The 13,199-nt window shown below is 37.1% G+C and overlaps 1 protein-coding gene across 6 annotated transcripts in view; it reads left to right on the top strand.

The window, feature by feature from the left end:
• IRF2 (interferon regulatory factor 2) overlaps nucleotides 1–12,428 on the top strand; it is a 97,925-nt gene extending 85,497 nt beyond the window's left edge. For 5 of the 6 annotated variants that reach the window (XM_063458137.1, XM_063458134.1, XM_063458140.1 and 2 more), the window contains exons 7-9: nucleotides 8,838–8,999; nucleotides 10,158–10,198; nucleotides 11,102–12,428. In XM_063458137.1, the coding sequence (XP_063314207.1) occupies nucleotides 8,838–8,999; nucleotides 10,158–10,198; nucleotides 11,102–11,407 (509 nt within the window). In that variant the 3' untranslated portion in view covers nucleotides 11,408–12,428. The remainder of the gene's footprint in view (nucleotides 1–8,837; nucleotides 9,000–10,157; nucleotides 10,199–11,101) is intronic. The other variant, XM_063458135.1, reaches the window with a different exon arrangement.
• Nucleotides 12,429–13,199: the final 771 nt, after the last annotated feature.

The raw sequence follows: 13,199 nt of genomic DNA on the forward strand, positions 1-13,199 counted from the left end.
GACAGCACTGTAAACATTGTAGGTGAGTCATACTGGCAGGACTGTAAACACATTCAATTAATTATTCTGGCAGCACTTGTAAACATTGTAGGTACATGGTACTGGCAGCATTGTAAACATTGTAGGTGAGTCATACTGGCAGGACTGTAAACACATTCAATTAATTATTCTGGCAGCACTTGTAAACATTGTAGGTGAGGGATACAGAATTTGTGCAGTGATCTATACGTTATATCTTGCTAGCCTCTGGACATACAAAATGGGCCAAATACATTTTAGACCTTCCCAGTCTGAGCCAAGAAGACCTCAGCAATCTTATTTAGTATCTGTCTCTCTACAGAGGCCTGCTGGCACTTTACGTGCAGCAAGTTCCATAGGTCAAGGGCGTTTTAAGAACCCTATTGTGGTGATTCAATCAAGGAAAAAAGTGGTAAACCGCGCCCAAAACAGTACAAGTGATAATAATAAAGATGTATACATACAAAATGTTCTATAATAGTAGATGTATGGAACCTTCAATAGAAAATACAAAACAATAATAGTGCAGTATATCAGGCAAGTAGGAGTAGTAAAAGCTTATAAAAGACTAACTCACACTTTGCAGAGCTACTCAGAGCTCTGCCGTATAGCGCCTAGACGGTACAATCCCCGTCTCAGGATATCAAGTGGTGATGCAGTGCACGGTCCAATCCTCCACAGTAGTATATGGAAAAAATAGAGATACGATCCAATAGTATAGTATGTTTTGAAAACAGTGTTGGTAAGAAAAGGAAAAATATCCTACTTACAGATTTCAGAGCAAATATCTTGCTCTAGTATGTACAGCATACGGTGGTATAATCCCCACCAACGGATATACATCAGGATATATCAGGATTCAGGAAAATCAGGAACAGCAAATAAAATAGTAAAAACTATAACTTTATTTGAATATAAAATATGTATATAATAAAACAAATTATTACTACTTAACGCGTTTCGCCCAGTCTAGGGCTTCTTCAGAAGTATCAAGTCCGAGTTTGGGTAAAATCCGCTTATATAGGTGTTCCTGATTGATAAGATTTAGTCCTGGTGTGTTTTCGCTTCCTACTTCCGGGTCGCGCACGTCGCCCGGAAGTGACGTCATCATATCCTTCCGTGGCATGCTGGGACATGTAGTCTCCCGCTGTTTGTGTTGAACGCAACACGGAAGTGACGTGGCTCCTAATGTCTTATGGGGCGTGTAGTTCATATTGTCCTCTTTCACATAGGTACAATTACGTCACCCGGAAGTGACATATCGCCATACACAGTACCATGGGATTAGTAGTTCGGCAAATTGCCGAAATAGAATATAGTTTATACGAAGGGAAAAGGATAAACATAGTAAATAAATAAATAAGAAAGCATAATAATATTTCAAGTACCTGTGGCATAAATTTAAAAAGACAAAGATAGTAGGGATATATATGGATATCAGAACATAGGAAATATGGGCATGTATATAAATACATAAAGGGTGGACACTATTATAAAAGAGACAGAAGGGGCATATATCAAAAAAATGTTATAGTATTTTTTACATTTATATTACCTCTGCATTTTCTATTTTATTTTATTTTTAATTTTTATTATTTATTTTTTATTTATTTTTTACCTTCTATTTTTATTTTTTCTAAAATTGACACACCACCTCTTGAGTACCTCTTTAAGAACTCTTATGCATGGTTCACTTTATGCATGGTATTTTAAAATTATGTCCACCGTTTTTATATTTATATTTGTATGTATAATTCTTTTATATATATATACTCATAACATATGTTGGCCACCCTTTTTGATATATGTAAACATTGTATAGTGTCCACCCTTTATGTATTTATATACATGCCCATATTTCCTATGTTCTGATATCCATATATATCCCTACTATCTTTGTCTTTTTAAATTTATGCCACAGGTACTTGAAATATTATTATGCTTTCTTATTTATTTATTTACTATGTTTATCCTTTTCCCTTCGTATAAACTATATTCTATTTCGGCAATTTGCCGAACTACTAATCCCATGGTACTGTGTATGGCGATATGTCACTTCCGGGTGACGTAATTATACCTATGTGAAAGAGGACAATATGAACTACACGCCCCATAAGACATTAGGAGCCACGTCACTTCCGTGTTGCGTTCAACACAAACAGCGGGAGACTACATGTCCCAGCATGCCACGGAAGGATATGATGACGTCACTTCCGGGCGACGTGCGCGACCCGGAAGTAGGAAGCGAAAACACACCAGGACTAAATCTTATCAATCAGGAACACCTATATAAGCGGATTTTACCCAAACTCGGACTTGATACTTCTGAAGAAGCCCTAGACTGGGCGAAACGCGTTAAGTAGTAATAATTTGTTTTATTATATACATATTTTATATTCAAATAAAGTTATAGTTTTTACTATTTTATTTGCTGTTCCTGATTTTCCTGAATCCTGATATATCCTGATGTATATCCGTTGGTGGGGATTATACCACCGTATGCTGTACATACTAGAGCAAGATATTTGCTCTGAAATCTGTAAGTAGGATATTTTTCCTTTTCTTACCAACACTGTTTTCAAAACATACTATACTATTGGATCGTATCTCTATTTTTTCCATATACTACTGTGGAGGATTGGACCGTGCACTGCATCACCACTTGATATCCTGAGACGGGGATTGTACCGTCTAGGCGCTATTGTCAGGGTCTTACCTCAGTTGGGAGTCTGTAGCGCAGATATGTCGCTCACCCTTGCAGATAGCCACAGGCCGAGGTGGTCAGGTAAGAATTCACCTGGCCTGTGGGTCTGTGCACGGGGGCTGTGCAGGATGCAGTACCAAATTCGCAGGACAGGCAAGGACAGAACCAGCAGGATAGTCGAGGGATAGCCGAGGTCAAAGGATGCCAGAGGTTAGAATAAACGTAGTCACAAGCCGAGGTCAAATATACGAAGCAGAATAAACAGGAACACTGGTACGACACAGGAACACAGATCAAAGACTTGACAACGAGTGCAGGGCGAGGCTGGGTTTAAATACCCTGCTAAAGAAGATCAGAGTCAGGTGAGAAGCAGACAAGTCAAGGTGCAGCCCCCGGTGTAGTAGCCAAGCCAGGATGAACAAGGCCGGAATCAGAAGTCTCAGGTAAAGCCGCTGTGGCTCAGAGGTAGAGAGCAGGACTGGGATAGACAAGTACCCCGGTTCAAGTCCCCTGCTGGGAATTCCAGGAGCGACCACGTCTGGCCGTCTGTCTCACAGGTGAGTACCCTGACAGCTATACGGCAGAGCTCTGAGTAGCTCTGCAAAGTGTGAGTTAGTCTTTTATAAGCTTTTACTACTCCTACTTGCCTGATATACTGCACTATTATTGTTTTGTATTTTCTATTGAAGGTTCCATACATCTACTATTATAGAACATTTTGTATGTATACATCTTTATTATTATCACTTGTACTGTTTTGGGCGCGGTTTACCACTTTTTTCCTTGATTGTTTCACTATTCTGAGTAGGCGCTGGGAATTCCTACTCGGTTCACTGCTGCCCACCTCTAGTTTATTTAGTGAGCGCCTATTCCTTTTGTTTTTTCTATTGTGGTGATTGCATGTAATGTTACTGGATATTTGTAAAATAGCAGCATCTGTTTGGTATTCTCATAACCATATCCATTGTGTTGGAACTGTAGTGCTTGATTTAGAGTACTGCCCAGTAAATAGAATATTTTGATAATAATCAGTCAATTCTGTCTGGACACATTGTAATGATTCCAAGAATCGACATAGCCAGAGGTCACGGACCATACTGGAAAATTATTTTTTTCTTTGAATTTCTGTAGAAACTTCCTGTTTCCCTGACACCAAAGCTGTCCCTACAAGAACTTATAAGTTTTGGGTTGAACTTGATTGTGTTATTAAGTGTTATTTTAAAAATAAATAAATAATTAAACCTTGATTACTTGTATGTAGTAACTCTATTCATAGAATAAAACTAAATTATAATCAATGGTTTAAAATGTCTGAACATTTAAATACATCTAGGTTCCAATAGATCTATCTATGAATTTATATAGCGTACACTAATGGCAAACCCTGCTTCTAATGACCAGCACACTTTCTTAAATCACTGGACATTGTAGGATTCTTACCAGACTGACCAGTTGACCAGGAAAATAATTTTCCAGTATGGTCCGTGACCTCTGGCTATGTCGATTCTTGGAATCATTACAATGTGTCCAGACAGAATTGACTGATTATTATCAAAATATTCTATTTACGTTTAAAAAATAAAAATAAAAATCTTCTATAAAAGTATTTCTTCCTTTTCCTTGAAGAAAATTTTTATTGCATCACTAAATCTCTATTCACTGTTCACTTCCTTTTTTCCATCATTTGTTGGTGTCCAGCTATCAAACATCTAATTATGCATCCTTAAAAAATAAATTAAAAAAACATCATGCACAGCCGTAACAATGCAATGATGTTTGACGTTGGTTGTAAAGATGTCTGTGGACTAAATATACCTTGATCATTTAGGCTGGCTTAGTAGCATGGGCTGAAGTCAGCCATCACTAACCTCATGATATGATATTGGAGGTTCATCTAAGTCTTAGCCCTTGCCTTTATCTTGATCATGCATTTTGGCTCTTATCTTCCTGGCAGGGGTGTGGATGTTGACTGTGTGCTAAAGGAAAGGAGCATGTTTTGTGGATACATTGTATAATATCGATGAAAGTGTCACCACACAAGAAATGTGTTAGGTCTTTGGGATGTTGGCTTTGTTTATTTAACAAGGCTGCATGAAGTTTGCTAACAAAAGTATGAAGATCTTTCATTTGTCAAGAAAAAGAGGAAGACAACGATATCAAGAAAAACCTAATACGTGGTCATGAATATGGTCAGAGAGGTAATATGGGCATGACCCAAGTTAATTAGAAATAAGGTACAAATAAGGTAAAGGAAGCTGCCTGACAAAGCTGAAAACCTTCCTTACTAAAATTACCTCCTAAGTAGAATCATTCAAAGGTACTGGTAAAACAAACAAACAAAAATAATAATAATTAAAAACTTTATTTAAAAAAGATCTTAAAGTTAAAATGCGATAGAGTAAAGTGAAAAAAGGAGAGCAGGACAAAGTGTCTCGTTGTAATAATCAGCAAGTATAAAGGGTATTAAAACAACTCTCTATAAGGGTATAAAAAATCCCTGTATAAAACCTAAGTGTGCTGCATGCACAAAACAATATGTATAGTATAGCCTGAGAAGGGCAAACCGTCCGAAGTGCTCAGGATATCAGTTACACAGCAGGCAGCATACAGAACATGTAGCCTGTGTAGGACAGTAGGTGCAAAGGTAGTCCGCGATAGGTAATAGCCAGTGGGGTTCTATGATTAAGACCCCTCAGAGTATTGGGAGTAGACGTGCATCTAGTTGAATGGAGGCATAACCCCACAATAAAACCAATGGCAGCCAAACCCCACTCCCAAACCAGCCGTGTTAATACCTTTGAATGATTCTACTTAGCAGGTAATTTCAGTAAGGAGGGTTTCTACCTTTTTTTTAGGCAGATTCCTTTACCTTATTTGTACCATCTTTCATTTGTCCCTTTAAGGAACATTTTGAATACAGTTTTAATATAGGTCATCTAACTTACGGCAGTTATCTATCATGAAAAAACATTAAATGGCATGTCTTAATTTAAACGGCATGTGTCATGACTAACCTTTACTCAAATACTATGATATTAAGACAGTCACATCCTGACATCTGTCATGATTTGCCTCACTTTGAAGTGAAAATGTCACCAGTGAATTTAATGCACAAGCCCAAGGTCCAACTAAAAGTTAGCTGTGGGTTGTGCTGTTGTTGTTTTTTTCTTTCTTCTATTACTAGTTTTTACATGCCCTACTAGGTTGCCAAAGCATGATGTGTACATTAAATTTACCCCATCATTCAATCGCTTTTTTTATTGAGGTGATTGCATGACTGTACAGAGAGAAAATATGACCGTGAATACAATATAAATTTGATTAACACTAAAACGTGTCCGATAAACAGACCTCATTTTATAATAACATAATCCTAAGAGTGGTAGAGAATAGGTTCTAACATTATTATGTTATTATTTATATAGCGCCAACAAATTCCGCAGCGCTTTACAATGGGTGGACAAACAAACGTAATTGTAACCATACATGTTGTAAACACAGAAATGAGGGCCCTGCTCAATGAGCTTACATGCTAGAGGGAGTGGGGTAAAGTGACACAAAAGGTAAGGATAGTATTAAACTAATGACAGTAGCAAGAGAGGAATTAGTTGGGAGCTATTAATATTTTAATTGTGACTAGGTACCATATTATTATTATTATTATTAATTTTATTATTTATATAGCGCCATCCGATTCCATAGCGCTGTACAATGGGTGGACTAACAGACATGTAATTGAAACCAGACAACTGGACGTACAAGAACAGAGAGGTGGAGGGCCCTGCTCAATGAGCTTACATTCTAGACATATAGAAATAGTGACAGACTGAGGGACTGGTGCTTTGTGGTTTTGTACCGGACTGTGCCCACACCGTAGGCGTAGAAGATGTAGCCAATTGCAGCCAGACGATTGGCACAAACGGGCAAACACCTTTAGTATGTCCTGCTCAGCGTAAGCAAGCATGTCAGCAATTTTAGGACCTTTCAGGTATGTTGCGTTAGTGCAGTGGTTCCCAACCCAGTCCTCTAGTACCCCCTATCAGTCCAGAATTCAGGGATTACCCAGTTGTTTAAGGTGTTATTGGGTAAACAAAAAACACTTTAGACACAACATGGTAATCCCTAAATCCTAGATTGGTAGGGTGTATTTGAGGACTGGGTTGGGAACCCCTGCGTAAGTGCTTTCAGCCAGTCTGGATCAGTACGTGTAGGCCTGGATCACCAACACCGGTCCAGGCGGGGGAATGGAACCCAGTTGATAACAGGACACCTCTAAACAAGGAACCAGCTGCTTCCCCTTATCCGAGCCACCCAGCATGTCCCAGAGGAGTCTGCCACAGGTCACTTGATTAATGGACGCATAATGTGGCAGATTGATTAACAGCTGAGGTAGAACTACCCCCTTCAGTAATATCACTAGAAAGTTGGTTTGTAAGTAGTTTGAGGAGCTCTGCCATCATGCAGCTTTCTCACTTAGCAGTTAGGGACTGCAAAGGTATGTTTTTAATACACTAAATGCGTATTTAATTACTTATGCTCAATTTGTATAGTTATTGTCAAGTGATGTTCACTTCTATAATATTGCTGAGTAATGCTTTATGTTGGCTGTAGGTTACTGCGGTTTGACTGCAATAGTGACCACCCTGCAGGCCCAGTGCTCTGCCAGTGTGGAAATGCAGCAAATATAGAATATACGCCCCTGGCAAATGATATGCTGTTGCTGCAGACAATATGTATATAGTGCATAAAGGTTTCAGATATGACTTGTTTTATTATTATTATTAGTAGTAGTAGTAGTAGTATTTATAGCACCAGGTTATTCCGCAGCGCTTTACAATAAAAGGGGAATTTACCATATGAGAAAATAACAAAATGTAACAGGAACAATAGGTAGTTGAGGACCCTAATCAAATGAGCTTACAGTCTTTTAATTTCATAAATGAGAGTACAGTGAAAGGCAATAGCACCTGTCTGAAACTATACCCTTGGATTCATTACCTGAACAAAACAACAATTTTAAAGGGAGCACCTGACACCGACCATTTGCTTATTGATATTAATCTGTAATTGTCAGTATATGTTTTGATGTTATCTCTGTCTATCCTTTGTCTTTTAGTTTTTTTCAATGTTTTGGTGTTTTTTTTTTAGTTGCGATTTTCTGTAAACATATAGCACATGCTTATATCTTAGTTGCCACCTCATAAGAGAGGCTTAGAACATCCACTATATTTACATTGTGCTAGAAGCTCCTAACAAAATGCATTTTCTTGCAACTAATAAAAACTTGCTTTGAAGTCAAATGCAGTTACTCAGACGTGATAAATTGCCTTGCAGCAAATAAAGTTAGGTGGTCATGCAGTAAAATAACTAGATTATGTATTTAAAAGTGCTGTACAAATATGTTGCTTATTTTCATATAAAGTGAAATTTCTCTGTCCTGTTTCTTTTCAATATGTTGTTGATAATTGCACCAATTTGCAATCATAAGTTAAATGCCTACCTGCCTTACCTCTCCATGCAATCACACATACATGTGCCTTGTATTTGAAAGGCACGAGTCTCCAATTTCTCGTTTAGGCTATTTCTTCATTTTCTATGAAATCCGATGTACATTATGACCACAACTAGTTCCATTCATAATTTTTTTTTTTTAAATGGACTTGTATGGCAAAGTAAAAGACATTGAAGCAGATTACAAATTTCGCCGGGAGTGGTTTTCAGTCTTGTGGGATTGAAAAGTTGCATGTTTTCTCTGTCCTAAATAGTTTGCAGTTGCAGACGTATTAGGGCTATTCACGAAAGGGAGTATTTACAGGAATGCAAAGTGAATGTCACATTTTAGACCAAAAATGGCTGAACGTGAAAAGTTCTGTCTTTTTGGCCTTAAATTTGAAATTCACTTGGGATAGGCAACCATTGGCATTCCCACTACTACTGCCTACAGCTCCCATGAGGCTTAGGCACCCTGTTAGTAATTAGTTATATTACAAAGATCATTTAGCTTGTACTTTGCTGCCTGACATACATATCTATATATATAATCAGTGTGACTACCTATGCAGTTGTAGAGCACGAAAGTGGTTAAATACCAATCATTGTTGTTTTGTTACACTAGCAGAAGACCATGTATACAGTAACAGTGTGGTAGAAGAGATGATCGTCACCAATCCCCCAGATGTATGTCAAGTGGTTGAAGTAATGACAGAAAGCGACGACCATCCCATTAACAAGGCACAGCATTATCCATTACAGATCTCACCAGTTTCTTCGTTTGCAGGTTAGTTGGAAATGTATTATTTTTTTTCCTTTTATTTTTTTCTCATAAATGTTGCTGCTTTATCGATAAATGAGTATTACTGTATTTATTTTTGAGAGTAACATTTTCAGCGATTTGTAGACACACATTTGCTCGTACACACCAAATAAATATATATATATGCGTGTGCATGTCTATATAAATTAATTAAATATATATAAAATTCTAATTTTCTGAATGCTAGATGTGTGCCCAGTACATTGATTTACACTCACATGGTTAAAACCTGTAAGCGGTGTCTTGTCATATGATTCAAAGCACGGCTTCCAAGTGTTATTTGTTATCCTCAAGGGTTATTCCCAACCTTCTGACAGTGCATCTGTAACTGTTTGCATTATTTGTATATTGATAAAAAAAATAGTATCTGAGTTTAGCACTGTGTTATCTGGGTTCAAAAATATTACTTTATCACCAGCTGCAGAAGACCCTGAGCTCCCGGGGCCCCTATGACTCAGATTCATGCGCAACTGAACTATCTTGCCTCTGTCAGCAGTGATAAGGGTTTAATCAGCACAGTAGGGAACCAGCAGGTTCACTCAATATGCAGTGACTGGAACTCGCCCAGTCTCTTCTTTGCTGGTAACATCTCTGTAATTGATGGACTTCAGGGCTGGATTGCCATCTGAGCCAAGTTTTTGCTTTTTAGAGTGCAAGCTGCTCCTATAAAGCATGATCTCTGTAAATATCCCATCAGTATGAAGTTTTGTGAGTTAATATTCAGGGTGGAAGGCAGCCTTTTAACGTTACTCCCAAGTATTTCTAAGGCTGGAGATTTCCATGGCACCATTTGTTTTGGGAGGATTAAAAAGACAATTGTACTTTTTTTTTTTAAATATTCCCATATCAGAACTTAGATGTGTGTTACACAATGCAGGGTAGCGTTGCACAATTAATTCTAGGGCTCAAAGCCAGTTCTTACCTCTTATTATGTACCTTGTTCAACCGGTTTCTTTGGATTGAAGCCAGTAATAATAATAACGTTGATCACAAACGATTTCTCTAGGGGGGTTTGTTTTATTTTTGAAGGAGAAGGAACAGGCTTTTTATTTTTTGAATGCAGCATGTATGACTTCAAGCAGACTTATTTCAATTCAATTTTCATTTCCTTCTCATTGGCAGAAAGTGAAACAGACAGCGTACCTAGTGATGAAGAAGGTGTGGTAAGTGTCAAATGTAGCTACTATGAATGATGTTTAGCTGCACGTGTTTGTTTACTATGTTCACAATGCTACAACTCCACCTTGTGTAAATACATGTGAAGAGATGCATGCATTGTGAAAGATCAATCTACATTGAGAATTCTGGAGATGAAAACATCAAGGCCATAAGGTTTTAGGTTTAGGGTTTTTTTTCTTTAGAACACAGTGTCATTTTGTTCTAATTTAATACACAATAAGCAATTACATTATTTTATAATACTGGGATTTACTATAACTCCCATGCTCTATAGTATGATGTGGATGGCGTCAATTATACTTAGACAATGAGATGTGCTCTGTATGTTGAACCCCACTTTTTGGGGCTTTCTCTGTCACAGCCACATGGAGTGTATGGAAGAGCAGCGGGAAGGGATATCCCATCTTTTATTAAAATAATATGGTATCGTAGATTAGGCAATATTTAATAAACGTAATTACATATGAAATATACCTAATTCTTGGTCTTTCCACTCATTTCTATGTTATACGACATTTAACCAAGTAATCTGTCCATAATATATAGTAAATTTGTTGTGGTTTACTATAGGGCATATATATAATTTGTTGTCGTTTACCATGGGATATATATATATAAAACCCATGGTAAACGACAACGAATTGAGCCCGAAGTTACTATATTTTATGGAATATATATATATATATATATATATTTCTATATATATTTATGTCCATAAAATAATTTGTCCATAAAATATAGTAACTTTGGGCTCAATTTGTTGTCGTTTACTATGGGGTATATGGTACATCATGTTAAAAAATGGTTTTCATATTTGCTAGTATTTATGGTAACTTCTTCAGTGCCAAGGCGTTAGGAAATATAAAATCTTTGTTTTCTATTTCTAGGGTCGACTTCACATGCAAAAGAACAGTGAAAATAAGGAATGTGTAAGAACGTCAAGCCCCCGAGCGTTGTACAATCTACCAGGCATGGCGACATTTGTCAACAAACCAGACCTTCAGGTCACCATAAAAGATGAAAAGTGCCCCTTGCCCTACAATACTTCCTGGCCAATGATCCCGGATGGTAGTACGTACCACTTACAAATAGGACCAACATCATCGATGAACACCCGGAAAGACCATGAAACTAGAGCTACTGTTATTAAGAAAACATCAGATGTCACTCAGTCAAGACTCAAAACATACTAGGTGAATTATATATGTTATGTCTGCATTTTGGAAAGCTGGTTTCCAAGAATTTTTAGCAACACCTATTTGAAACACGTGACTGTCTTTATGAGATGCTGCTTACCGAAATGTAAAATTCCTAATGCTTGGAACGTGGCTGTGGGCATCTCCTAGTAAAGGATAACTTTTCTCAGGATTCGGTGGCACAGTAAACGTCAGAGGACCAACACCCATTCAAGGAAAGAGCACGGTCGCGAGGCAACTCGAGAAGGTCTTTGTGTGAACTACAAAAATGTGAAATTGCTAGAATATTATCTTTTTTTTTGTAAAAGAAAATCTATATTGTAAATATGTATATTTTATACAGCAGTTCTAGCAAATTTGCAGTATGCTTGTGCACCTTACAAAACAAGCACTTACACAGGAAAAAAAAGGCCTTCTATTGTTATACTCCAGTTGTTTTTGTAGGCAGCAATCCTACACAGCCAGAATCATTTGAAGAGTCAATAATCGTTCATTGCTTGTGTGTTAGAATCGAATTACGAGAATTGAAAAGGTCTGTATAAATTAAGTAAAGCAAATAATTATTTAATAATAATAATGATAAAAAAAAAAAAAAAGCTGTTTTGGTTTTGTTCATGCTTTGCTCATGCCTGGTACATAAAAAAAATCTACTTCTACCCCAGCACTGAATGTTTTAATATAAAAATTATGCAAACATTATAAATGACAAAAAAAAAAAAAAAATGAATAACCTCTCTAAAGCAAGCATTTTTATTTTTTTATACAGGGGATATTTTATTTGCAGTGAAAATCCAAAGTGGACATAATTGTTTTCTATCTTTTTTATACAGCAGATTTATTTTATGATTCAGTTTCCTGTTTGTCAGCAAGAAAAATATATAAAAAACTAAGTTTGTTGTGGGACATTTTCTTAACTCTTGTGTTTCCTAACATGAAACTGAAATATTGATTTATTATGTAGAATTCAAATTATCCTGTGGATTGATAAATAAATATGAAATGCAATTTTATTTGTAAACCTTGCTGTGTGTCCTCATTGTAAGCTACAGACATACCTTTGTGCTCAAGTTGCAGTTATTTTGATTGTTTTATCATTGATTTAATACTTTATAAAGGCTCCACCTCAACCTGACCCGCCTGCCATTGTCATTGAAAAGGATTGACAACTTTTCATGACAGCAGCTCAGCTCATCTTTAAGATCCAAATCTGCCTGTAGTTTAGGCCTCCTAATTTAAGGGAGTATCTAGCCTGGATCTTTATTAGTAGGGAATAGAGGTATTAGCAGTAGAAAGAGGGAAGTGCTCATGCCATTGTACAGAACACTGGTGAGACCTCACTTGGAATATTGTACGTAGTACTGGAGACCGTATCTTCAGAAGGATATTGATACCTTAGAGAGAGTTCAGAGAAGGGCTACTAAACTGGTTCATGGATTGCAGGATAAAACTTGCCAGGAAAGGTTTTAAACCAGCAAGCAAACAGATTTAAACAAATATAGAAACTAAAATAAAGTAAGAAAAACTATGAAAATTATGTAATAAATGTTTACAAATTTACGATAAGCTTTGTCAGATTTCATTATTGGACACGACTCTCAACTAGGGGAGTTTCTTTATCCCTCCCTCTTACCCACCCACCCACCTCAGTTACAGACGAGCCCACTGGGCATCATTGTGCAGCAGCAGGAGAGCAAAACTGGAGCCCGCACTACATGATCACACTGATCAAGCTGCCTTTCTTTTTCACCTCTCAGGATGTTGCAAGATCAAGATGTACATTGTCAGGCAT

This window comes from Pelobates fuscus, chromosome 6, assembly GCF_036172605.1.
Source record: "Pelobates fuscus isolate aPelFus1 chromosome 6, aPelFus1.pri, whole genome shotgun sequence".
Taxonomy (NCBI): Eukaryota; Metazoa; Chordata; class Amphibia; order Anura; family Pelobatidae; genus Pelobates; species Pelobates fuscus.